General features: G+C 41.7%; 1 protein-coding gene across 1 annotated transcript in view; it reads left to right on the top strand.

The window, feature by feature from the left end:
- Nucleotides 1-6,451: 6,451 nt before the first annotated feature.
- Nucleotides 6,452-24,966, top strand: part of LOC126392904 (aryl hydrocarbon receptor-like) — a 58,623-nt gene continuing 40,108 nt past the window's right edge. Inside the window, exons 1-2 of the mRNA XM_050048629.1 lie at nt 6,452-6,922; nt 23,179-23,369. Coding sequence (XP_049904586.1) covers nt 6,864-6,922; nt 23,179-23,369 — 250 coding nt within the window. The 5' untranslated portion in view covers nt 6,452-6,863. The remainder of the gene's footprint in view (nt 6,923-23,178; nt 23,370-24,966) is intronic.

Consider the following 24,966-nt stretch of genomic DNA (forward strand, 5'->3'; position numbering starts at 1 on the left):
GAGTCAAGTGTTAGTGCTATCGGCTATAGTGATGTCTGCCTTCTCTCCAACATAAAGAAACTACCTGGCACTTGGCTTGTGGTGCTCAAAGTGCCAAAAAAAATACATTTGAAAAACTCAACAGCAGCGTCTCCTTCATTAAATCATGATCCGGTTACTCAAGATAATCAGCAGACCTTTTGTGTCGTAGGGATGAATAACGTTATGTGTATTAAGGGTCATCATGTCCACCTCATCAGAAACTGGGGAGGTATTAAGAGGAATATTGGATTTCTCTGGAACGCTAACTTTTTAGTGCATTGGCTAACGTTAGCTTCCATAGCAAAACAAACAAGTGTCGTCCTCCTTTGTAAGATTGGCTTCCTGTGACATCATCCGTCCACTGAGTGAGAGCATACGGTTGGCCAGTCTGGTCCCGTTGGTCAGTGTTTACTTATTCAAGTAGCCTCAGGGAGCGATCACACCGAGATGAAATGCCAGAAACGCAACGCCAGTAAAACCATTGTTTTCCTATGATACGGCGCGTCTGACCGGCGTTCAAGCGTCTTTTTAGACGGGCGTTTTTGTAGAAGCTTCTTTTTAGACGCTGAAAAGTTAAAATATTTTCAACTTTTTGAGCGTCAGACGCCACTAGCTAGCGCGCATTGAATAAGCACTTCCAGCGTTTCAAGCGTCCGTGTCTCATTTCTGTGTGATCGCCCCCTAACACTGGCGGTCCCGGAGAGTGAGTGACCTGATATGGTGTGTTGGTAAATTCAGTCTGACGCTCTACACTAAAATGAGAGCCCTGTTGGTTGAAGAAACGGAGTGTATATTTCTACATGAATTAACAAATGGTTAAGTTAATGGCACATTCACTCTGGTCGGCACTCTGCTGCTCCGTCTCCACAGACAGAGTGCCCAGAGTGCGCTCTGACACTCCCAGAGTGCGGTGCTCTGGATAACTGAACAGTACATTTCGACAGTCTGAATTTATGAATGGTCCAGTTTGTGCCAGAGTGACACTTGGAATGAATATTTCCTCATGCACCACTCATATCATCTTCCTCCATTGTCTAAAACAAGCCAACAGAACCTGCTAGCTAGTGCTAGCTAATGTCTGTGAAGAACTGTTTGGCCTCCAGCTAAGCCCCGCCCACCAAAACATGACATACTGTTTACTAACAGTAAAAAAGACTATTGAGTTTTTAAAAGAATATTTTTAGAGTTTTTAATGTTTGCCCACTGTTTCCAAAACATAATCCCTGCAGTTTGTGCCAGACCTTAAAATCAGGAGAATATAACTATGACTCTGAACGTGTCCTTTAAGACACCTATTACCAGACAGAAAGTTTCCTCTCTCAGAGACAGAGACACGGCAGAGCTTCCATGTCAAAACCTCCACCTCAGGCAGCTCTCTGTCATCCGGCAGTCAAACTGTCAAAGATCCACTACAAACACCGCTGAAGTTCCTGATGAAAGCACGACATGTCTGCTCCTCTCTCTTTTTCTTCCCTCTCTCTTTTTTCTCTGATGTTTTGCTCTTTGGAGCACGCTGCTTTGTGTGTTTTTTTCTGTTTATTCAGATGCAAATTTGAGAACAACAGTGCATGTTTTGACAATAGTGACACAAACAATAAAGCTGCGTCTGTAAAAACACTCACTCACTAAAAGCAGCAAAACAAGGAACAACCCTCGAATCAAATCATTGCATGTAGAGGTGAACTCGCTGAGCTGTGACACAAAGCCAAATTAAAAGTACACATTGTCACTGTGGAGATAATGTGTGTGTGTATGTAGCGTGTGTGTGTCATGACAAAAAGGAAAAGTGCTTTCTTTGATGCCGTTCAGGAAACACTTTAATACCTGAAGCAGTGACAAACTCAAAGCAGGGAATGTGAACATGACTGATGGCTGTTATGAGGAAGTACAGCATGCCCAAGATAAACACTGCTGTTTACAGAGGAACGATGGGGAGAGCTTTGGGTGTGAATGGTCTCCATGGCAACTGTCGGCTACATGTCTCTAGCTGTCACCGATGTGTGGCGAGGAGAGGTAGAAAGCTGCTTTTCAAACAACGAAGGAAATCAAAACATCAAACAACTATAAAAGGAGGCGTTTCTGTATTTAGTCTGCTCTCATTGATGTTAATGGGGTGGCCAAAATAACAGGAACGCCCGTCAGTGCAGATAAATGATGAAGTTAAATCAACACCTCGCCAAAGTGTTTTTTGCCTAAAACAGAATATTATAACCTTCATTTTGGTAAGACTGGCTGCAGAGCTGCTGTAAATAAATTAGTTCAGCATTAGTCGCCCTAATTATCATTTATAAGCATAAACATATACATATATAAACAGTTAATAAATAGTTTATAACACTAAAATATTGCTGCAAGCAGATATAAGTCTTTATTCATATATTTGCTAAAAGCTATAACTCCTCCTACGTATGAATGGAGGCTGCTGTATAAACAGATTATGAATGACAGCATTGACAAACCAGCCCAGTCACCAGGAGACACATTGTACGTTTCTGCAAACCACAATTACATTCCATTAACATGCTTCATATGTGTTCTATAAAAATTTCTAGAGTATATAAATATAAGTAGTATATAAGCTGATTTTGTCATCAGGAGGTGGAGGTGCCTGCCAGGCTGCTGACCACAAACAAACAACACTGGAACAAGGATGTTTTGTTGCAACCTGTCGCTGTTTTTCCAGCAGCTTTTGGGTGTCTGTAGCACCTCCTCACTGTATTTTTAAAGCATTTTTAGGCACCAAAGGTGAGTGTTTTTATAGCGACCCTCACTGTGTTTACAGCGTCTTTAAAGGCACCAAAGGTGGGTGTGTTGTAGCCACATGTCATTGTGTTTCCAGCTGCTTTTTAGGCACCAAACGTAGGTGTTTTTATAGCAACCCATTGCTTCTTTTTCCAACAGCTCTTTAGATACGCGATACGTGTCACTGTGTTTCCAGCTGCTTTTTAGGCACTGAATGTGGGTGTGTTGTAGTGACCTGTCACTGTGTTACCAGCTGCTTTTTGACGCAGAATGTGGGTGTTTTGTAGCAACCTGTCACTGTGTTTCCAGCTGCTTTTTGACACCAAATGTGGGTGTTTTGTAGCAACCCATCGCTGTTTTACCAGCGGCTTTTTAGGCATCAAAGTTAGGTGTTATGTAGCAATCTGTCACTGTGTTTCCAGCGGCTTTTTAGGCTCTGAACTTGGGTGTTTTGTAGCAACCTGCCACTGTGTTTCCAGTGGGTTTTTAGGCACTGAATCTGGGTGTTTTGTAGTGACCGGTCACTGTGTTTCCAGCCTCTTTTTGACACTGAACGTGGGTGTGTTGTAGCGACCTGTCACTGTATTTCCAGTGGCTTTTTGACACCAAACATGGATGTTTTGCAGCGATCCATCTGCTTTTTTCCAGCAGGGATAGTGGCACAAAAAACAGATTTGTTTTACCAGGACATTGCTGCATTTCTTGCAGGGATCGTGCCCCCCAAAAGCAGGTATGTTTGGTCTTAACATGATGTTTTCCTAACCGTAACCATATATATGTACTGCTCATAAATACTAAATAGGGCGACTTACATAGTTATAGCCAATAGCGACCATCACATAAATAAATCAATGTTTTACATGCATACTGACAGATTTGAACAAACTGACAGTGTGAATTTTCAGCATAATCTACTCAAAACCTGCTCAGAAATGCATCTTGTGGCCAAATGTATGTGGACACATCTGTGAGCACTTTTGGTCTAGGGCTGTTCTCCATGGTTTGGGCTTGGCTCCTTAGTTCCAAGAAATTTAAAGGGAGTTTTAATGCTACAGCATTCACTGCTCCTTTAGACAACAGAGTGCTTCCAGTGTTGTGGCGGCAGTTTGGGGAAGGCCCTTTCCTGTTTCAACATGACAATGCCCCTATGCACAAAGCCAGGTCCATAAAGATATGCTTCTCCAGCTTAGCGTGGAAGAAATTCAGATCTCACCCACTAATGCTCTTGCAGCTGAGCGGGAGTGAATCCAAAAACTTGTAGAAGGACTTTCCACAGGAGTGGAGGCTGATATTAGCATATTAATGTCCTTTGTCTTGGAATTAGATGCTAAATTACACATGGGTGTGACGTTTTGGTGTACACAGTTTGTTTGAGTGTTAACAGAGCTTTGGCCATGTAATTAGGTATGTAACATAAAGTAGTGGCATAATTTACAGGTTAAAAGCCCCCATTAACGTGTAGCTTTTGGACTTAACACAAAACTTTGAAGCTGTTTATCCTCACTTGTATTAAATTTGCATCAGCTGGTGGCCAAACTTGACGCTGGCTTGCTTGTGCTGATATGTAAATCATTAACATGCCAAAAAAGGCTTTTAAACTCTGGATGACAACGAGTAATCAATGACTGATTAATCGGTTGTTATTATTTTAATTGATTAAAGATCTTATTCTGAAATATACACAGTGTGTAGTCTTGGGGTACGGACTGACATTGGAAAATGAAGTGGGCAAACCATTATTCAGTTATATTAAATATGTTTCATATGTCTAGGCCTTTACATCTTTATGTTTCATAGGCAGTTTGATTTTGATTAAAGAAGAAAATGCATGTGGTATTGTTTGGTATAAGCAAAGTTTTCTTTTTTAAATCAAAATGAATCAATCGTTAATGTTACCAATGATCAATTAAGGACATTGCTTACAATTTGCAACCCTATTTTACACCTTTCTCTAAAAATAGCCACTTGGATTTTGTTTGTGTTCTTGAATTTGTTTATATAAATCAATCATTGTGGATGTGTACCCATTTATTTATTTTCAACAGAGAATAAAGTGGATGATATTGAGGCAGGCATGTCCAAAGTCTACTAACTACTACTTCCTCCTGTTCCTTTTCGGATGTGTAAATCAGATTAATCATACACTGACAACTGCTGGTACATTATGCTTTTCGATATTTGCAAATATTACTTTCTTTCTGTCTGCTTGTTTGTAAGTTCATGTCTTTTCTTTTTTACATGTTCGAAATAAATAATATCAATATTAAAGGTCCCGTGGCTTGTCTTTGAAAATATACTATATGTGGCCACCCCACACAATATTGGTTAATAAAGCAAGATCACTCTTTCCATTTTTTGACTCGTGGCAGGACTATCATACAGTTTGTGGAAATGCACCAAGTAGGAACTACACAGGCAGAGCTTCTGTGTTTTCATGGAGACCATAAACAAGCAAACAAACAAGGAAGAAGCAGTAACGTCGACAGCAGGGGCCACTGCTTTCAGGAGCGATGGAACATTGAATACTTTTTCAATGGAAGATGACACAGTTGTGTATATGTCTAATTCAGTGGTTTTCCAATGGTGTGATGTGAGATTCTGTGATAACCACACATTATTATTGCAATATTCAACTGGGCCTATACAAAAAGTTTTAAATTCATTTTTAATTTTTAATTGACTGTATCAGCATGGTGGGTTCCTGGTTTGAACCCAGGGTGGGGGAGCCCTTCTGTGTGGAGTTTGCATGTTCTCCCCGTGTCAGCATGGGTTTCCTCCAGGTACTCCAGCTTCCTCCCACAGTCCAAAGACATGCAGGTTAATTGGCGACTCTAAATTGCCCGTAGGTGTGAATGTGATTGTGAATGGTTGTCTGTCTCTATGTGTCAGCCCTGTGATAAGCCCCTTTTACACTGCCAGATTTTCAGCGGATGTTGGGTCATTTTGCAGGCAAGCTGCGAGCGTTTAGACACACAGAGCCGGATTGGCGAGTTGATCCGAGGTGCCAATTTAAAAGAAGAAAGCCGTGAACAGGACAATGGATGCTTTATTGTATGGAGCAAATTACAACAAAGTGGCAGCGAAAGAAAAGAGGAAATAAACTGTCAGTAGACAGTATCATGAAAGCTACCTGTCTTTTGTCGTGATTAAAGAAGCGACCGTGCAAAGATATACAGTTGTGCCGTGAGATTTTGGCTTTTGGCTTGGTCTAATTTGTGTGTGATCATGATGTGAGAAGCAGCGGGCCCCCAGGTATTTTCACATTATCTAATATGGCCTCCGATCAAAAAAATAAATAAAAAAATAAAAAAATTGGACACCTCTTGATTAAGGCACAGTAGGCCTGTAGGTATAAACTGCAACAGCATAGATACAGTGGGAACATGACACTGAAGACAGGATGTAGTGAAGTACAAAATAAGTTCTGTATGCATCAGATTTAATGTAAATTATTATGGAAACTTCTCTATATTTCCTGCTGTGGTCAGAAAACTCAGCCAAAGAACATATTTCTCCAGCTAAGTCAAAAATCACAGCACACTGTGGATGTTTCAAAAGCCTAACCGAGCATGGCTGACAGTCAGAGTCCAGTCCACCTTAAAACACAGCTCTGACACACATATACATTTCCTGAAAACGCCCCGTGCACGGAGACAGAAAAAAAGGAAAACTCAAGTGACTCTGAATAATAATAATACTAAGGCTGTGGTGTGTATGCAGAGAAGGGGGGGTTGGACTTGTGCTGTATTCTCCGCCAAACTTCTCCAAACTTCCCTTCCCTCCCCCCTCACAAAACTTCACCTCTTTTGCGTTCAGTCTGCTGCCTCAACCTCACCTCACCGCACCGCCGACCAAGGTCAGCGTCAGTGACCGCCCACAGGAACTGGCAACGCGGCACCAAACCTCCGCGGACCCCGGTAGCCTTTTTTTTCTTCCTCTCTAACATTGGAGTTGGACTCACTCACTCACTGGCTGAGCAAACTACAGACTAACCGACCGCTGTCGCTGAGCGGATGGAGGAAGCCTCGGTAGCGAAGGAGTGAATCAGCCAAACGATTGTGAACAACGTCAAGTTTGTGAGCGTTAAACGAAGTGACACCATGTTGGGACACCCAGCGTCTTACGCTAACAAGAAGAGGAAGAAGCCTGTTCTCAAACAGTAAGACTTGTCAGAAACTATTGTGTGACTCCACAGCCCTTCTCTATACTGTACGCAGCCAGCTTATGGGGCTAAAATGAGTATATGCACATTTAAAGCTGACATTTTGAAGTTAAAGTTAAGTACGTAAACGCACCACCTGAGTTAACGTTAACAGCAACTGGTGCGTTTAAGAGTTAACGTTAGAGACGTAACTTTCAATTATCGGAAGTGGTGGACGTTATATAGAAAGATGGGCATCATCATAATCATAAAGTGTGCTTTATTTTAGAAAGCTGCTTTAAATTAAAATACCTCAAATTAAATCAAACTAGACATCTTGGCGAAAATGAAGGTAAACCGAGTTAAGGTCGACCGCATCCTCATTAAAACTATGTCATCATATATCAGTTATATATACATAACTGTGAGGCAGAAGTTGTCAGAATAACGAGCAACAGCCGGTAAAATGTGGCCGTGTGTGTGTGTAGACGGTTACACTCTCCTCTGGGTTTTGTTTCCCCTTCTCTCGCGGACCACCTTAAGAATGTGTCTAGCTTGGATCTGGCATGGATATCTTGCCCTCGCGCATTAATCACAATCAAGTTGGAGAGTCGGCTGCTGCTCTCACGCGATGCTCCGAGGAGGGCGGAGGGCTCGCGGGCCCCGAGTATGTTATTGTAATCTGATACGGCCTCGCGCTCCATCTTTGTGGGATCACTGCTGTGTGTGTGTGTGTGTGCGCGTGCGTGTGTGCGCTGTATAGTGCCTGTTCCTCTGGCTTTTCTTTATGCTCCTCTTGTTTCTTACCGTTTTGAAAAGATTATTTTATAGTAAACTTTACAGTCAGTTGGAAGTACATAAAGAAATACTACATTAGAAAATAAAAGTTGTTTTAGATTCTTACTTCATTAAAAGGCTTTTTAGTGTTGAACTGTTGATGCATTAACATCAGTAGTATTTTCGTGACTTAAAGTTTGTTTTTGAGTTTTTAAAACATTTTCAATGACACAAAACCACCTAAAAAGTAAAACAAAAAAACAAAAACAAAAATAATAATAAAATAGGTCAGGACTGACTTTTACTAAAAGATAAAAAACCAAATAGACAATAGTAATATAAAAACAAATTAGGGTAAATCAAAAATATCTTTAGGCATCAAAGGTGGGTGTTTTATAGCGACCAGTCGCTGTGTTTCCAGTGGCTTTTTAGGCATTCAAAGCAGGTGTTTTATAGCACCCTGTTGCTGTGTTTCCAGTTGCTTTTTAAGCACTGAATGTGGGTGTTTTGTAGCACCCTGTCGCTGTGTTTCCGGTTTCTTTTTGACACCGAACGTGTGTGTTTTGTAGTGACTCGTCACTGTGTTTACAGTGGCTTTTTAAGCACTGAATGTGGGTGTTTTGTAGCACCCTGTCGCTGTGTTTCCAGTTGCTTTTTGACACTGAACGTGTGTGTTTTGTGGTGACTCGTCGCTGTGTTTCCAGTTGCTTTTTGACACTGACCGTGGGTGTTTTGTAGTGACTCGTTGCAGTGTATCCGGTGGCTTTTCAGGTGCTAAACGTGGGTGTGTAGTGACGACCTGTCACTGTTTCCAGTGGCTTTTTGACACCCAATATGGGCGTTTTGTAGGCACCTGTTGCAATGTTTCCAGCTGCTTTTTAGGTACCGAATGTGGGTGTGTTGTAGCTACCTGTCGCTGTGTTTGCAGTTGCTTTTTAGGCACCTAATTTGTGTGTTTAGTAGTGCCCTGTTACTTTGTTGCCAGTGTCTTTTTGGCGCCAAACTTGGGTGTTTTGTAGTGACCCATCGCTGTGTGTCCGGTGTCTTTTTGACACCAGAGTGGGTGTTTTGTAGCGACCTGTCACTGTGTTTCCAGCTGCTTTATAGGCACTGAACGTGGGTGTGTTATAGTGATTCGTCGCTGTGTTTCCAGCAGCCTTTTAGATACTAAACAAGCATTGTTTTTTTTTTTTGACTCCACTACATTTAAAATTCAGAGTATTCTTTTGACCCCACTACATTTGTATAAACACTTTTGTTAACTCATTACGTTTTGTATACATACGTAATTTAAAAGCAAGTACTCCAGTACCCAAACTCAAGTACTATTTTGACTCAGCAGCTTTCACTTAGTCCACCACCTGTCTGACCACTGCATTACAGTATTTTGTGGGACTTTTTTAACAAAGGTGGTCCTCAAGTCCCAAGTCCTACACTTGGGTCACAAAAATTATGACTGAAGTCTGACTAATAATTCATTATAGGTAGGGTTACAACAGTATTCTTGCTAATGGATGTACATAAAGACAGATGGTTTTCTTAGGTGGTGGTAGAGACCAAAATATAGCTAAAAAGAGACTCAAGTATGAAACTTGAGCAAAAAAAGGCACCATTTTTGGTCTAAATATAAACCTTAGGCCCTGCCCTCCATCACAATTCAAACCACAGTGTCCCAGTATTACTTTTAAATTGACTGGCATGTCTTTAATGCAGGGATTAACAACAGACTAACTAAATAGATAAACTAAATCCATGTAATGGTTTGTTTACATAAGCAATATTTGTAAACATGTTGTGGTGCTTTTTAAAATCATACTGTTAAACACAGATGCACTGTGAGTCAACAGAGAGCAGATACGTGTGCTTATAGTGATCTGGCAGCTCGGGTATAGGCAGTTCCCAGTGTAAATCCCAAAATAAAAAGGTGGCCTGTGAGCAGACGTCTGTGTTTCTGAAGATGTGGGGCTGTGCAGCGAGGACTGAGGTTTTCTGGACAGCCAGCTGGGCTCAGCTGCACAAAGGCACCATTGAGCCTGACTGTAAAAAGCTGTGGTCACTACACAGGGGCATTCCACGGCAGATCTGGCCATCCTAATTCTCTGTTTTATTACCGTGGACGCCTTCTGTGTGCGTTGCCAGTCTCCTTTGCCATGCATCCTGCTACATTATTAAAATGTAATGTATTCCACGCACTAACTCTCCCACTCTTACAGCAACCATTTTGTTCAGTTTGCAAGCAATGTTGTTCTCATGCGTTGAAACATTTAAAGCTTGAGTGCAGAACTTCTGTCTCCCCCCTCTGGCAGTTAGAGTAATTACATCAATGCATGCTTTTAACATATGCCAACAGGTGAGCTAGTTGCGTCACACCCACCCCTTTTTTTAAAGATAAAATTTCATAGATAGTATAGATAGACAAGAAAGGGGCGCACGCTCTATTAGTCTAACTACTGGGGCCCCCCACAAGTCTTTTTTCCCTCTGAATGCCAAGATACTTTTTTATCTGGAGCATCTACTCAATTTTTCTTGGAGGCTTCTTAGGATTTCTTAGTATCGTCTGCCATCCTAGCTGACACCGAATATTAGTATGTTATCAGGAAGACGTTGCAGTCTTACATTGGACGGACGTAAAATTTTGATTGGAATAAACATCGACATAATGATATTTTAAATGTCTAAGGACGTTAGAAGTTCATGTTGTGTGGCCTTTAACATTATGACGTTTTGAGTTTTGGTTTCCATACTTCGTGATTAAACGTCGTTATTCTACGTCAAGAGGATGTTTGCGTGAGACGCTTTGAAGACGGTGGATTTTGGTTACTTAACAACACAACTTAAAACCAACAAAATATCCATGTCACCTGTCATCAGTATTCTACACCACATTTATTTTGACATTAGACGTTGTCCTGGCATTGAACTTTGGTTCAGTAAGCATTGAAAAACCAAAATGAAAAGCAGTGCCAACAAGAAAAAGACAGAACAAATGTAATATAATCTAATGCTCTGGATGGTTGACATAAAACTCATCACATCACTGTGCCTGTGTGGGAATGTCACCACAGACACTCGACACCAAAAGTCCAGCACACTGAGAAGTACAGAGAGCTTTTCCTGGTGGCGATAGGCTTAACTTGCATTGTGTGAACTTGTTCGGCAAGGACTTGAATGTAATGGATGTTCAAACTCACAAGATTTAAACTGACAACCATCATGTTGTCACAAAAACACATTACTCCAACCGTAGTCTTCCAAATTCATGTAGGAACTAAACAATAAGAATTCATTCAATTTTATACACACTACCAACACAGAAAATTAATTTGAGACCTGCCTTGTCCTTTTGTCAGCCCATTACAGTATCGTTTTTCAACAGCAGCGACACTCCTACAGGTTTCTGTGAAAATATTAGTTAATTATAGTTTATCGGGCTCATTAAAGCCCCCCAGAGAGTGCAGTGCTAATGTGTACTTAACACTGAGTAAGTGGATTATAAATTGGACGCTTAATAGTGAGACTGTGCATTTATTTTAGCAAACAATGGCATCCTTAATCAGAGGGGATAATATGCTTCACCACTGCAAATGTTTTTTTGCACAGTAATCTAAAGGGATTGTGAGAAACGCACACAGGCAGACGTGCTGATAAGAGGTTTGGCAGAACACCAAAACACTCCTGGTGATCAGTAACAAAGTTGCCCTTTGTTCTTTGCCCTTTGTTTCTTTTTCAAGGAGGAGTCTTCACAAACACTAGTGAAACACTTGAGTTTTTAGCCCTGTTTGACACACTTACAGGAAAAATGTCTCCATTTATGACACAACTTGAAAGAAACCTATGTGCACCGCTAGCTATGGAATAATATTGGGTATGTTAAAGCTGTCTTAGAATACCAGACAGTGTAGCTTAAAGGGATAGTTCACCCCAAAATCAAAAATACATATATCATTCGTCATATTTCCTTCTCTCCAATATAACTAGATAGCACTCAGCTTGTGGTGCTTAATAATTTGCAAAACTCAACAGCAGTGTCTTTCTGGCTGCTCAAGATAATCTACAGACCTTGTTGTGAGCAGTTTTATGTAGTTTTAGGCACCAAATTTGGGTGTGTTGTAGCGACCTGCTACTGTGTTTCCATTTGCTTCTTAGGCACCGAATGTGGGTGTTTTGTAGCGACCTGTCACTGTGTTTCCATTTGCTTCTTAGGCACTGAATGTGGGTGTTTTGTAGCGACCTGTCGCAGTGTTTCCAGCTGCTTTTTAGGCACCAAATTTGGGTGTTTTGTAGCAACCTGTTGCTGTGTTTCCAGTGGCTTTTTGACACCAAACATGGGTGTGTTGTAGCGACCTGTCACTATGTTTCCACTTGCTTTTCAGGCATAGAACATAAATGTTTTGTAGCGACCAGTCGCTGTGTTTCCAGTGGCTTTTTAGGCACAGGACTTGGGTGTTTAGTAGTGACTTGTCACTGTGTTTCCAGTGGCTTTTTGACACAGGATGTGGGTGTTTTGTAGTGACCTGTCACTGTGTTTCCAGTGGCTTTTTGACACAGGATGTGGGTGTTTTGTAGCGACCTGTCACTGTGTTTCCAGTGGCTTTTTGACACAGGATGTGGGTGTTTTGTAGTTTCCAGTGGCTTTTTGACACAGGATGTGGGTGTTTTGTAGCGACCTGTTGCTGTGTTTCCAGTTGATTTTAGGTACCAAATTTGAGTGTTTTGTTACGACCAGTCACTGTGTTTGTAGTGGCTTTTAGGCATCGAACTTGGGTGTTTTGTAGTGACCTGTCACTGTGTTCCTAGTGTCTCTTTGACACCAAGTTGGGTGTTTTGTAGCGACCAGTTGCTTCGTTTCCAGCAGCCCTTTAGACACTAAACAAGGGGGCACTACTACTTACTTTTTTCCTAAACTACACTCGCTAACAATGCACAAAAGGAAGCATGTATCTACTGCTAACTCACTTAGCACCACAGAGCTAGCTAACTTTACAGCTCAGTCAAAGAGGATGCCATTAATGTTTACATCCCGCACAGTCACAAGCATGAGCCTCTCAGTTTGTGGGTGTAGTAAGGTAGAAAGAAATAGTTCCTACATGAAACGACTCTTAACAAGGTCTGTGGATTATCTTCAGTAACCAGATCATGATTTCTGGAAAGAGACATCGCTGTTGAATTTTTCATTTATTTTATTTTTTGCATCTATTGCCATTATATTAGAGAGAAGGCAGACATCTCAATGGCTGACGTCTTAGACACATAGCAGTTCATACCCAAATGAATTAGAAAGCTGTAATGTTTTTCAGTCTTACATATCATCATGTCTATCTGCTTGGTGGAGCAGGGCAAAACAAATGAGGCAGCTCTTGCTCAGGTTGAGCTGGATATTTGATCCCTGGCTATTCTTGTCCACATGTTTAAATGCCCCAAAGGAAGACACAGAAACCAAAGTTGCTGCTGGTGTGTGTAGGTGTAGTAAAAAGTGTTGCTTTGTACAGAAGTGTCTGCCAAGTTGATGTAATGTAAACAATAGCCTGGGCTGGGAACATGGGGATTTTTTTTTCCCAGATGCGAATACTGTCCGAACAGTATCTCTAACAGTTAAGAAACACTGTGGGTGCGTGACACTGAGATAGAAGCAACCAGCTTAGCCAGAACGTTCAGCCCAAACCAGTCCCAGCCCAAGAGCTCTGGGTGCAAACCTGACCTGAAGCCAGTGCTTAAAACTTCTAAAGACTCCGAAAAAGCTCTGAAGAGTTTGTGGCTGGCTCCCTCCTGGATTCCAGCGGTGCCCCCCAGAGTCACAACTGAAAAACAACAAAAAAGAACATGTACAACATCTATAGAAATGTCTGCATCCAATTCTCTACTTCTGTTTCAAACACTCTCCACATCCGTAGTTTCTCCAGAACATCGCTGAATACATTACTTCTTTGTCACGCTACTGCCTCTGCATATCTCTCAAGCTCCTCTGGACACAGCGGATTTAGCAACTTATTGGCAAAGTGATTCTTCAGATCGTATCTGTGCCTGATTTTTGCATTTGTTCATGCCGCTTCGTAATTATGTTTTGTGCTGCATGATGCAACCGGAGAGCTGCATTAACCACACTTTCTGTGGAGTAAACAAGGGTGGTTTCTGTCTCAGCATGAGCATATATAACAGAAAGCCTAACGTTTGGATTGATTTCAGAACGCTGCTCTGTAGGATCTTGTTAAACAGGACTGCCGTTGCTGTAACCCATTCATCATCTTTGTTCTCGTACATTTATGTGCAACATATGTTATTTTGTGTGAGTTCTCTCTTCTATTTTTTACCTCTCTGTCTGGAAAGCTCTTTGTAGTCTAAGGCCTGCTTTTGTAAACTATCCTACGTCCAAATTTGCAGTCTGTGTTTTCCAGCAGCCAAACATGTGTATAGAAAGCACGCTTTTCCTACTTTTGAGCCACTGAGTCATTCCTCTGGATCTGGCAGACGCTCCGCCTGCTCCGAGCAGACAAATGTGTGTCAGTGTCATTACAGCAGACTGAGTGCAACATGGGCCTCCTAGACTCAGAGGCAGAGTTGACTGGGTTCATATCTCCGCTCTTTCGCTCTTGAGATAAGGAAATGAAATAGAAACCGAGGGATGAGGTATAACATCTGCCTCCCGTACAATGAACATCCTGATGTCTGCTGCTCAACCCCGTGATCCATAGCAAATCAAGGTGGAAAAAATGGTTCTGAATGCTGGCTTTTGTCTGCACTCGGCATTTCTTGAGAGTGAGATCAGTCCTGCTTCATTTCTGAGAAGGTACAGCTTGGGTCTGAAGCCAGCAATCAAGTTCAGGCTGCATTCCCTGCAGACTGTTTAGTGGCAGAGAGGGAAACTTTATAGCCTATCATTAACCAGAGTTTCGGTAAAGAGAGAAATTTAGGAGGAATTTAGGTAGGGAATTTGCAACCTGAAACTGCATATATGCTTTGGTAGTGATAGACCTGGATAAGTTGATGACGTTGTGTTTTAGGGCTGAAACCAACTGATTCAACTGATTAGATTTGGCCAGTCTGTGGCAGATCTGTGATTGGTTCCTCCTGAGAAATATTTACAGAGAAAACTTCTGCTTGAGGACATCTCAAAGGTTACCCACAAGGCTTTGCAACACATTGATAACGATCACATCTCTATGCAGTCCAGCGCAATGATCATCAGTTATACACAGTGACGTGATTTTGTACACCTAAACTAATCACGTTATCAGCTTATTGTAAGATACATAGACATGACCTCAATCCTTTTGCTGATCTTGATTTTACCTTTTGTGTTTACATGCGCATTTGTTTACACAAGAATGTCACCAACATTTTAACCAACATGACGCCAGAATAAACTTCAGGGTTTTCCTTATGGTTGGGAGACAAAGACGACAGAGACGACACAGTTTAGCTTACCAGTAGCTTGCAGCTGCAATTTTGGAGATGAAGACTCAAAGTCCTGGTAGTCCCTAGCTTGCCAACTAGGACTGGGCAATAAAATGACTACGTACGATATATTGATATATTTTCAAGCAAGATATAAATTTAGGCAACAGCGTTTATATCGATATAGAGTCAAGTTGCGTTATATGACACATAACAGTGTGCATCTTTTTTTCTGTCACACTCTCTGCATAGCTCCGCCCCACTCACTCACACAAGTTCTCCAGCAACACTTTATAGAGCTGTAGCCTGACGTGCACCTCCCCAGAAATGTAACAACACATTGTGGTGACGCAGACCTCCTGTCTATTTCTGTAAGCTGAAACCATTTCCCTCAGTGGAAACAAAGCTTTGATTTACTTTAATTTCACAGATAAGAAACAATAAATAGTGAAGACAACAAAGCCTCCACAAAAATAGCATTTTAAGTCTTGTGTGTGATTTATCCTGGCTTCATATGAGGAGAGGAAATCGCTGCAATTCGCTAAGCTAATTTATACAATGTAAAATGCCAAAGGCTTGTGCTAATAATGTTAGCATGTTATATTTGTTTTGGTTTAGTAGGAGACGGCTGTTTTGTCAGTGAACCTTGTGAGTTGTAATGGAGCCGAATTTTCTTACATTACCTTTGTCAAATGTTGCTGATGTCCCTGGCTTCATATAGAGGAAAAGTTTGCTAGCTGCTAGGCTAATTTATACAATGTAAAATGCCATAGACTTGTGCTAAAAACATTAGCATGTTGTATTTGTGGGGAAAAGCAAAAGACAAATGTTTTGTCTGTGAATGCTGCGAGTTATAGTGAAGCTGATTTGTGTACTTGTGTTTGAAATTGTCTCTATTAAGCCATGTTTAATGTGTGTTTTAGGTGTGTTTTGAATCAATTAAACTTTACAGCACTTCAGCCACCGACTAGTGTTTTGGAGGTGTAACTGTTGTGCAGCTGCATATTTTCAAATGGGAATAAAATCCCTGTCTTTGCATTTTATTTATTTTTATTTATTTATTTTGATCACCGTTTTTATTTTTATATAAAAGTGCTTGTGACATCTCAAATGTGGCTTTGACTTGCAACTGAAAACATGTAGCCCGTTTCTTAGAAAATACAAAGATATATATCATGTATTGCTAGTCAGTAAATACTGAGACAGGGCTTGACGCTAACTTTTTTTCCCAAGGAGCACATGTGCTCCTAAGTTGAAAAAGTAAGGAGCGCACAAAGAACTTCAGGGGCACAATGTAAATTGATCAAATAATGTGTTTTCCGTAATAAACGTGATGCAAATAGACATTTACAAGCAAAATTATTTAATGAATTTGTATACAAAATGTACAGAAAGGTAAAATCATCAAGTTTTGAAAAAGTATTGCAATTTAATTTTGTCTTTAATGTTATTATCTAATATATATATTATCTTTGCAATATGATTATCTTATATAATGTTATTACTATCCTGAAACATTCTCCAGGTCCTCTGAAACTCTGCAGGACTTATTTCCACCCTGCCCAGCAGCAGTACCATGGCGAATGGTCCCTAACTGCGGGGAGAACGGAGCAGGCTTCGCTGGAGGTCTGCTGCTTTTCCCGGTCCCTCTTCTCCGCCACACTTTGACTTATTCCCACCCAGCCGACAGCCTGGCCGTGGAGAACGGTCCCTAACTGCGGGGAGAACGGAGCAGGCTTCGCCGGAGGTCCACCGCTTTTCCCGGTCCCTCTTCTCCGCCACACTTTGACTTATTCCTACCCAGCCGACAGCCTGGCCATGGAGAACGGTCCCTAACTGCGGGGAGAACGGAGCAGGCTTCCTCGGAGGTCCACCGCTTTTTCCAGTCCCTCGTCTCCGCCACACTTTGACTAAAGCCTCTTTCACACAGAGCGCGATTTTCGCGGTGCCCACCACGGGGTAGGGTGCAGAGCAAGCGGAGAGCAAGGCGCGCAAGACAGGATTTTGGGGAGTACAGGCTCGTTCAGGAGCTACAGCTCCATGGTGACCACATCCGTGTCTACTTCAGGCTCTTCTCTGCTAGCCTATTGGACGCGCTGAGGTGTCCTCACAGCGCGTTGCAGTGAAATTAAAAATTTTTCAATTCAAGCGCAGGCTGAAGGTGGCCGCGGCATGTGCCCTCTCGCGCGCCGCTCAGCTCGGCGGCAGAGCGGTGCGCTCTTGCGCCGCAGTAGTACATACACAATGAATGGGTTCGTCGGCGGAGGTCTGCGCTTTGCGCGCTCTGTGTGAAAAGGGCTTTATTTCCACCCTGCCCAGCAGCTGTACCGTGGCGAACGGTCCCTAACTGCGGGGAGAACGGAGCAGGCTTCACCGTAGGTCCGCCGCTTCCTCCACACTATTTCCACGCTGCTGACAGTGGGACTTATATTCATTGTTCTGACAGTGGCTTGGAAAACCGCCCAGAGGGAAGAGGGAAGGCGGCTGGAGTTCCTCCAACATTTGCGGTTAGATTATCATATTTTTTTATTGACAAAAACATAGGCTGTTTCGGCTGATTTTTTTATGCGCACATGTGCCCCTAAATATTTTTTACAGTTCGCACACACCTATTTTTAGTCGCAAATGTGAGTGAAACGCTCGCACTGTCGAGCCCTGTGAGATATGAATTTTTGTTCATATCGCCCAGCCCTATTGCCAACCCCTGGCATGACTCAAAAACTCTGTCGTTTGAAGCTTTACCCTTCAACAACTTCATCCTCCACTCTGTTAATCCACCAACAAACCACCCAGCTCCCAGGTTGCCACCCCCAGCAGCCTGATTATGGAGGCAACTGCTGCATAACCAGGGTTTCTAAACTTGTCTGTTAGTCACAAGAGGCATCACGTAGTTTTTTTTTTTTTCTGGCAAAATTTTGAATAAAGTCTCAAAGTGGGTACAGACTGACGACAGACTCCGTAAAACTTTAATAAGGATGGAAGATTTTGAAGTCTGTGATTGTCTCTAATGCTGTAAGTTCTTTTGTTATGTCTGGCCATGTTTGTTTTTCTCTCTATCTGCTGTACTCTGGTCTTTCGTGCAAAAGAGATCTTGATCTCAATGAGATTACCTGATTAAATAAAGGTTGTATAAAGAGGGAATACCTTGTGGAGGAACTGTGAATAGAGTTCTGTGGACTTGGCTGGGAGCATTGAAGCAAATCTGGAGGCTTGTGTTGGTTTTTTCCTTTAATTTATCTTTGTTCCAAATTGCCTGAGTGACAGCAGCTGAAGTCGTACCCTGAACAACAGTTAAAGAACCGCAACCATGACGGATCAGGCAATGAAAACACAATTTCAGGGTTGTTTATTTACTCGCCTTACCTCTTACTAGATGTTTTTTCCAACCAGTGAGTCATTTGTATTGAAAATCATCTGTTTCTCAATCAGAGCATTCTTAGCTGACACCCAGCGGTTCACTGTGTGTGTAAATTAACACCACCAATAATAATTTTACAGTGCCAGGATTAGGGCTGGGCCATATAACTACTGTGTACAATATATCGATGTATTTCAAGCAAGATATAGATTTAGACAACACTGTTTATATCGATATAGGGTCAAGTTACATTCACAAGTTCTCCAGCAACACTCAGAGAGACACAGAGCTGCTCCTCTGTTTAATCTGTCTGTTCATTAGTCTACAATGTGCCAGTGGTATATGTTGCACGTGCTACGCCAAATCAGTCTGTGAGATTAAATTAACGCAGTAGCACACGTGCAATTGTGGTTTGTGTGTGAGGCAGATTGTAGCGCATCACCGTTCTTCTTGGTAGTTGTAGTCCGTTTTGTGAAACAGAAACAGCGCCTAGATGCAGGCAACAGATGTGTTTAACAAACATTTCATATACAAGACGTATATAATGAGGACAAAATGTGTCTCGCTTCTTCCCTCCCTCGGCCTCTCTGTTGATGCTCTGTGCATTAATAAGATTAATCACTTTCCAGCACGAGGTTCATTTGAAAGGCCATGGAAAACAACTTTTTAATTGTTTTCAGACAACATGGATTTAAGCCTACTTGATACTTTTATACTCATGTTATAGTTTTGTGTCCTGTGCTGCAAACCTTTAAACCTCTGTAGCTTCAGTGCTGTGTGCAAAAAGTTAACGTACAGCCCTGCTATTTATTTTGTATAATTTTTCATTTACATGTTGTGCAGCTGTATATTTTCAAACAGGGTATAAATTCCCTGTCCTTGCATTTTATTTTGATCACAGTGTTTATAAAAGTGCATCTCAAATGTGGCTTTGACTTGCAGCTTGAAAATACTGAGATATGAATTTTAGTCCATATTGGTAAGCCCTAGCAAAGGTCTTAGTGTAACCTCATCAAATCAAATGAATAGGATTTATTCTTGCTAGGTCTTGATTGTCATTGCTTGCTGCTGTCTGAGGGATGCAATGATTGAGTGTATACCTGAAGTTTCACCAGGGTATACGGTGTATGCCGGTATTTGTGTGCAGCATTAGTCGAAATAAACCCTGGATTCACAAAGGTAGATATAAAAATATTCTGCTCTCTCTGCAGTTGCAGGCTATATGTTTACAGTCCTGTAACGTTATCCCCACATTTGGCAGTGGCCACGTTTATCAGGGTTCCCAGCTCTTTTTTTATAACCAGGCTCTATTTTGTATGTGCACTCTGTTTTTTGCATTTATAAAACTAAAAATCTCAGTTTGTATCAGTTTATTTTCATCGTGAATTACAAAAGGGTTGGTTGGCCACGGGCCTCAAGTTGAATATCACTGTTGTATAGTCAGCCTGCTGTGGTCAGCTGGATCTCCGTCAGTTTAAACAGCTGTAGACTCTTTAATAATAAAAAACTGTGACTAGAATTTACTATCAGCCTCACGCTCCTGATGTGCATGGTGGCCTAGTAAATGTTTGGTCTGACCATGACAACAGTTACCAATCAAGTTAATTAGCCTTGATAATTTATATTCCATAATATTATTCGCTTTCACGGGGCACACAGAGGCGCTTTTGTCAGGACTTAGATTAAAGACATGTTTTTGGCAGAGGGTTTGGCACTTGTCAGGATTTAGTGATTAGACGTGGTTAAACTAAACAACAGATTGGCTCACGCTTATTAGCATCACATTCATCTCATTAGGTAAATAACCTTGTTACCTCGTTAGACTCCACACTCCTCCTGCGCAATGCGACTGCACCGCTGTGCACAAAAGAAGCTGGTCTGGCAGAGGTGAGGAGGCGATAACAAAGCTGCAGGCAGCTGGCGCTTTTGCAGAGATGTTGAGTTTTGATTTGGGGATCTAGGCATTTTGACATTCACTAGACTGAACAGTATCTTTATACTATCATAATTTTGGTTTACTGCATTATAACTGTTATTACACTCCTATCTTTCCTTTATCGTTACTTTTCTTCCTGGCAGGATTGAGCCTCCATATATAAGCTGTAAGTGTTTTTCCTCAGCAGGTGTGTAGTGCAGGAATGACAACAGTGGTGTTGTGTGTCGTCCCCGTTGCGCCCTTTCACTCGCACTTGGTTCGCTCCCATTATAGCATGTGTGTCTGATTTGTGAGTAATGACATGTATCTCCAGCAAGCATGGGTGGTCTCAAATCTTGTCGCCCTTAAAGTGAAAGTCAAGCGGAGCAAATAAAGCTGCTGTCGTGGTAAAAAAAAAAAGAGAGAGGTTTCCATTTTGACAAACTACACAAGTAGTTGATGAAATGACTTGTGGTGACTTTGTATATTTTGCATGCTGGTGTCTGTGCTGTTTATACTCGGCTGAAGATTGCGTCCTTGAGAAAAAACCCACTCTGTATTGTTTTCGTGTTTGAACAGATAGACAGCGGATGGGATCTTTTTGCTGTTCAAAATTGGGTGCAGTTTCCTGTTGCTCAATGTCAAATTGATGTCCTGTTCACCACTGCAAAGACTAAGACTAGGGCTCTGAGTCAGAGTGCTGTACTTCTAATTTTGTGGAGCATTTATAGGCCCTTGTACACAAAAAAACATAGCTTCAGTTGTCAAAAAATTGATCACGTCAGTTTGCTTCATGCAGCACAGTTCAGCATCATCTGCTAAGGTTCTGCGCATGTCAATGAAACATAGTGCAGTTTCTACCTTTTCATTATAGAGAGCCAAACTAACCTGAAAAGATGAAACATGACATTGTTGTATCGTTCCAAGCTATATAAGGATCTTGCAGTGATGGGTAGAGTTTAAGTGCTGAATTCTGTACTCTAGTACAGGTACAGTGACCCAGACCTCCTGTCTGTTTCTGTAAGCTGAAACCATTTCCCTCAGTTTTATTTACTTTAATTTCACAGATAAGAAACAATACATTTTGAAGACAGTAAGCCTTCACAAAAATAGCATTTTAAGTCTTGTGTGTGATTTATCCTGGCTTCATATGAGCAGAGGAAATCTCTGCTTGTTGCTAAGCTAATTTATACAATGTAAAATGCCATAGGCTTGTGCTAATAACGTTAGCATGTTGTATTTGTGGGAAAAATGTGTCCAGATAAAGACAAATGTTTGTCTGTGAATGATGCGAGTTATAGTGAAGTCGATTTGTGTACTTGTGTTTGAAACTGTCGCTGTTAAGCCATGTTTAATGTGTGTTTAATGTGTGTTTTGAATCAACTAAACTTTACAGCACTTCACAGAAAGCTCTGCCACGGACTAGTGTTTTGGAGGCGTAACTGTAGAGTGACACAGACACACTTGCACACAAGTCGTAACTGTAGAGTGACACAGACACACTTGCACACAAGTATACATGCTCACAACGGCGTAGGGTTTGCTGCACAAGTATAAACCCCCCTTTACATGTAACAGAGTTGCGAAAATAAATTACAAAATAAATGTAACTGTATTCTGTTATAGTTACTAAGAAAATATATGTAATTAAATTACAGTTACTAATCAAAATGTTAATAATTTCAAAGGGGTTATGAGGTGACACCACTTTGATAAAGTAATTAAAATAGTTAAATTAATTATTACAATTTTTAACAGGGTAACTTGTAATCTGTAATTCATTACATTTCAAAAGTGACCTTCCGAAACTGCAATTAAGCAATATTACATGAGAGGGAGTGCTGAAGATAATCACAGCCCTCAAGTGTGATATTGCTTTTTATACTACAGTTTTACAGGCGCCAATTATTAGTGAACAGAAATAAGCGACAACAGATTGTTTATTTAATCATTTCTGTGGCACTGCCAACACAACCGGCTCTGCAGCTGGACTGGGACTGGACTGTTGCCAAGGAGCATTTAAACATTCCTGCACATTAGCTTGCTGCTTTGTGTCATGTACATTTATCTGTATGTTTCCATTTATTGTGCAAACAGTGAAATAAGAGTCTGTTGACAGTCGCTTTGGTGGTATGTGTAATTCTGATGAGTTATTAGCTTTATCAGGTGGTACGTTGTGATGTCATTTGACATCATATGAACACCTGGAGGTTTGCAGTGAATTATCCAGGCTTCTCTTCTTCCCTTTGTCCTCTTTTGATGACCATTTATAGTTTATATCAAATGATATCTGTGGAAATATGTTCATCTTTGCAGTGCAAAGTTTGTTACGATGATAGTTATTAAAGTAAAAAGTGGATTCCTGGCTCAACAATATACTGGAGTGGAGTAAATAGTAGTTGAGAACAGTTTAAACTTATAACGTGTTACAACCCATCTCACGATCTTGTTCCATAATTAGAATAAACTAATGATTATTGTGCAGGCATTTAATAACGACAGCTGTTACAGGGCCTTGGATTGCATTCCTGTATCAAACACTCATCATGGAAGCTGACGTTCAGCTGACTCCTCTGACCTGCAGTGTTTATTAGTCACATCACGGCTGTGTCTTTATTCTCTCAGTAGGTCTGAAACTGTTGCAGCATTCTCAAAGTTACTATGGCTCATGTTTAATTGGCATGTGTCACAATGCACCCCGCAACAGATGGCATGCTCTGGCAGGGCCGGTTAGCCAGGCCTGAGCTGAATCAGCTCTTAATCACAGGCTTTCTTTATCAGCATATTTAACACTTTAATAACCACCTATATGTTTTTCTTGTTCCTCCGCAGAAAGAAGGCCAGTGATGGCAATGAAGTTGTTAAATCAAACCCTTCAAAGCGCCACCGGGATCGGCTGAACGGGGAGCTAGACAGGCTGACAGACCTCCTGCCCTTTCCCGTGGAGGTTCGCTCTCGTCTGGACAAACTGTCGGTCCTTCGCCTCAGTGTGGGTTACCTGAGGGTCAAGAGCTACTTCAAAGGTAAGAATCAGCCTGGGTCACGTAGCAGCCGACGCTGACAGTCGCTGAAACTGGAACTGATTTGAGAGCAACATAGGCAAATGCACTGTGACAGCCAGGGCTGGAATGAGAAGTATGCAGGAATCTGGTTTTAGGAAACAACACATCCTCAGTACTTGTAACCTTACTCCACCCTCTCTGTTACCTACAACAGTCACTGTGAAAAAAATGATTTTTTAGATTGGAGTCCACACTTAAATTGATTAAACTCAAAGGCACCCTGGCTTTGAAAACATGATGAGTCATGTGTGAGTCAATTATATGTGAGTCACACATATAACATCTCCACCACCCGCAGATGATAGTTTTCTTTGAGTTAAACAGACATTTTAGCCGAGGTGTTGGCAGACGGGCTGCTGAGTAAGTCGCCCCGTCGCCTCGGGCTTCGCTGATGTTGTTAGAATTTATGTGTCTTGTCTCTGTTGCTTTGTAGTACATTTTCCGTACATTGTTTTGCCTGTGTGATCTTGTAGTTGGACCTGTTGCACTGAATCTCCTCGCCAATAGAAACCCTGCTGAAGCTTGGATGGATTAGTGACGAGCTTGCTCGCCAGTGGAGTAGTTGCCTAAATGTGCACAGAATGTATTCCAGCAGCATGATATTATCAGGATTAGACATCTTTATATAATTTTCCTTTTTCATCAAAGCTGGGGTAAGCAGAAATCTGGAAAAGGCAAAATAGGCAGAATTTGAAAATACCTTCTCCTCCAGCAGCTCTCCCTCTCTGTCCTAAGCCCCTCCCACCAGACAACCATGAGCACGTGCACACACTTCAAACAGTAACCCAGTGTTTCCCATGCATTGATTTATTTAATCTTACTTCATTGAGTTGCACACAGCACATTCTCATAGCCTCTCCTTACCCTGCTCTCCTCCTGTTTATCAGACCACAAATGAGACCTGAATCAGTTAGCTAGCCACCCCACGGTCCCTCCGCCTCACTCCCCGCCGCTGTGGACTGCTTCTCAGGGAGCAGAGTGGGCAGCAGCTTGGGAGACGGACATTTGGTTGGTGGCTGTAGCGGCTCGAATTCGGCCAGTGCAGCAGCAGCAACAGATAGATTGCTAATCCTGCAGTAAGGAGTTAGGGAGCTGGGATTTGCGCTGGCATGATTCAGGTTGCTGCAGCTGCTGACTGCGGCTCTTTAAACAGTGAAGTGGTCTGATGCGGCGGGGAGTGCGGTGGAGGACACGCTGTGATTCGAGGCTCTAGCTAATGTTAGCTACATAAATGTGAACATGAAGCTGCAGCCATGAGCCTTTATTTCTAGTTAGCAGAAAGCTAAACTGTTAGCAACATTTTTTCTCCATCTCTAAAACACTTTCAACTCTCTTTTCGACCCAGTTTTTGATAAGTCCATCTTCCTTTTTTGTTTGCTGTGCCTTGGAGGCAGTTGATGCCAACGCTGGAATGGATCTGCATTTGTAGAACAGCTAATAGAAACGCCCTCTCTTTGAAATGACCTGTGATTGACTTAAGTCTCCTGTCTCCCGGGCTAGATTTTCAAAAGCATGAAAACAGCCAAGAGGAGGTGCAGAAGTCTAGTTTTCTCTCAGA

This window comes from Epinephelus moara, chromosome 7 (assembly GCF_006386435.1).
Source record: "Epinephelus moara isolate mb chromosome 7, YSFRI_EMoa_1.0, whole genome shotgun sequence".
In the NCBI taxonomy this organism is placed as follows: Eukaryota; Metazoa; Chordata; class Actinopteri; order Perciformes; family Serranidae; genus Epinephelus; species Epinephelus moara.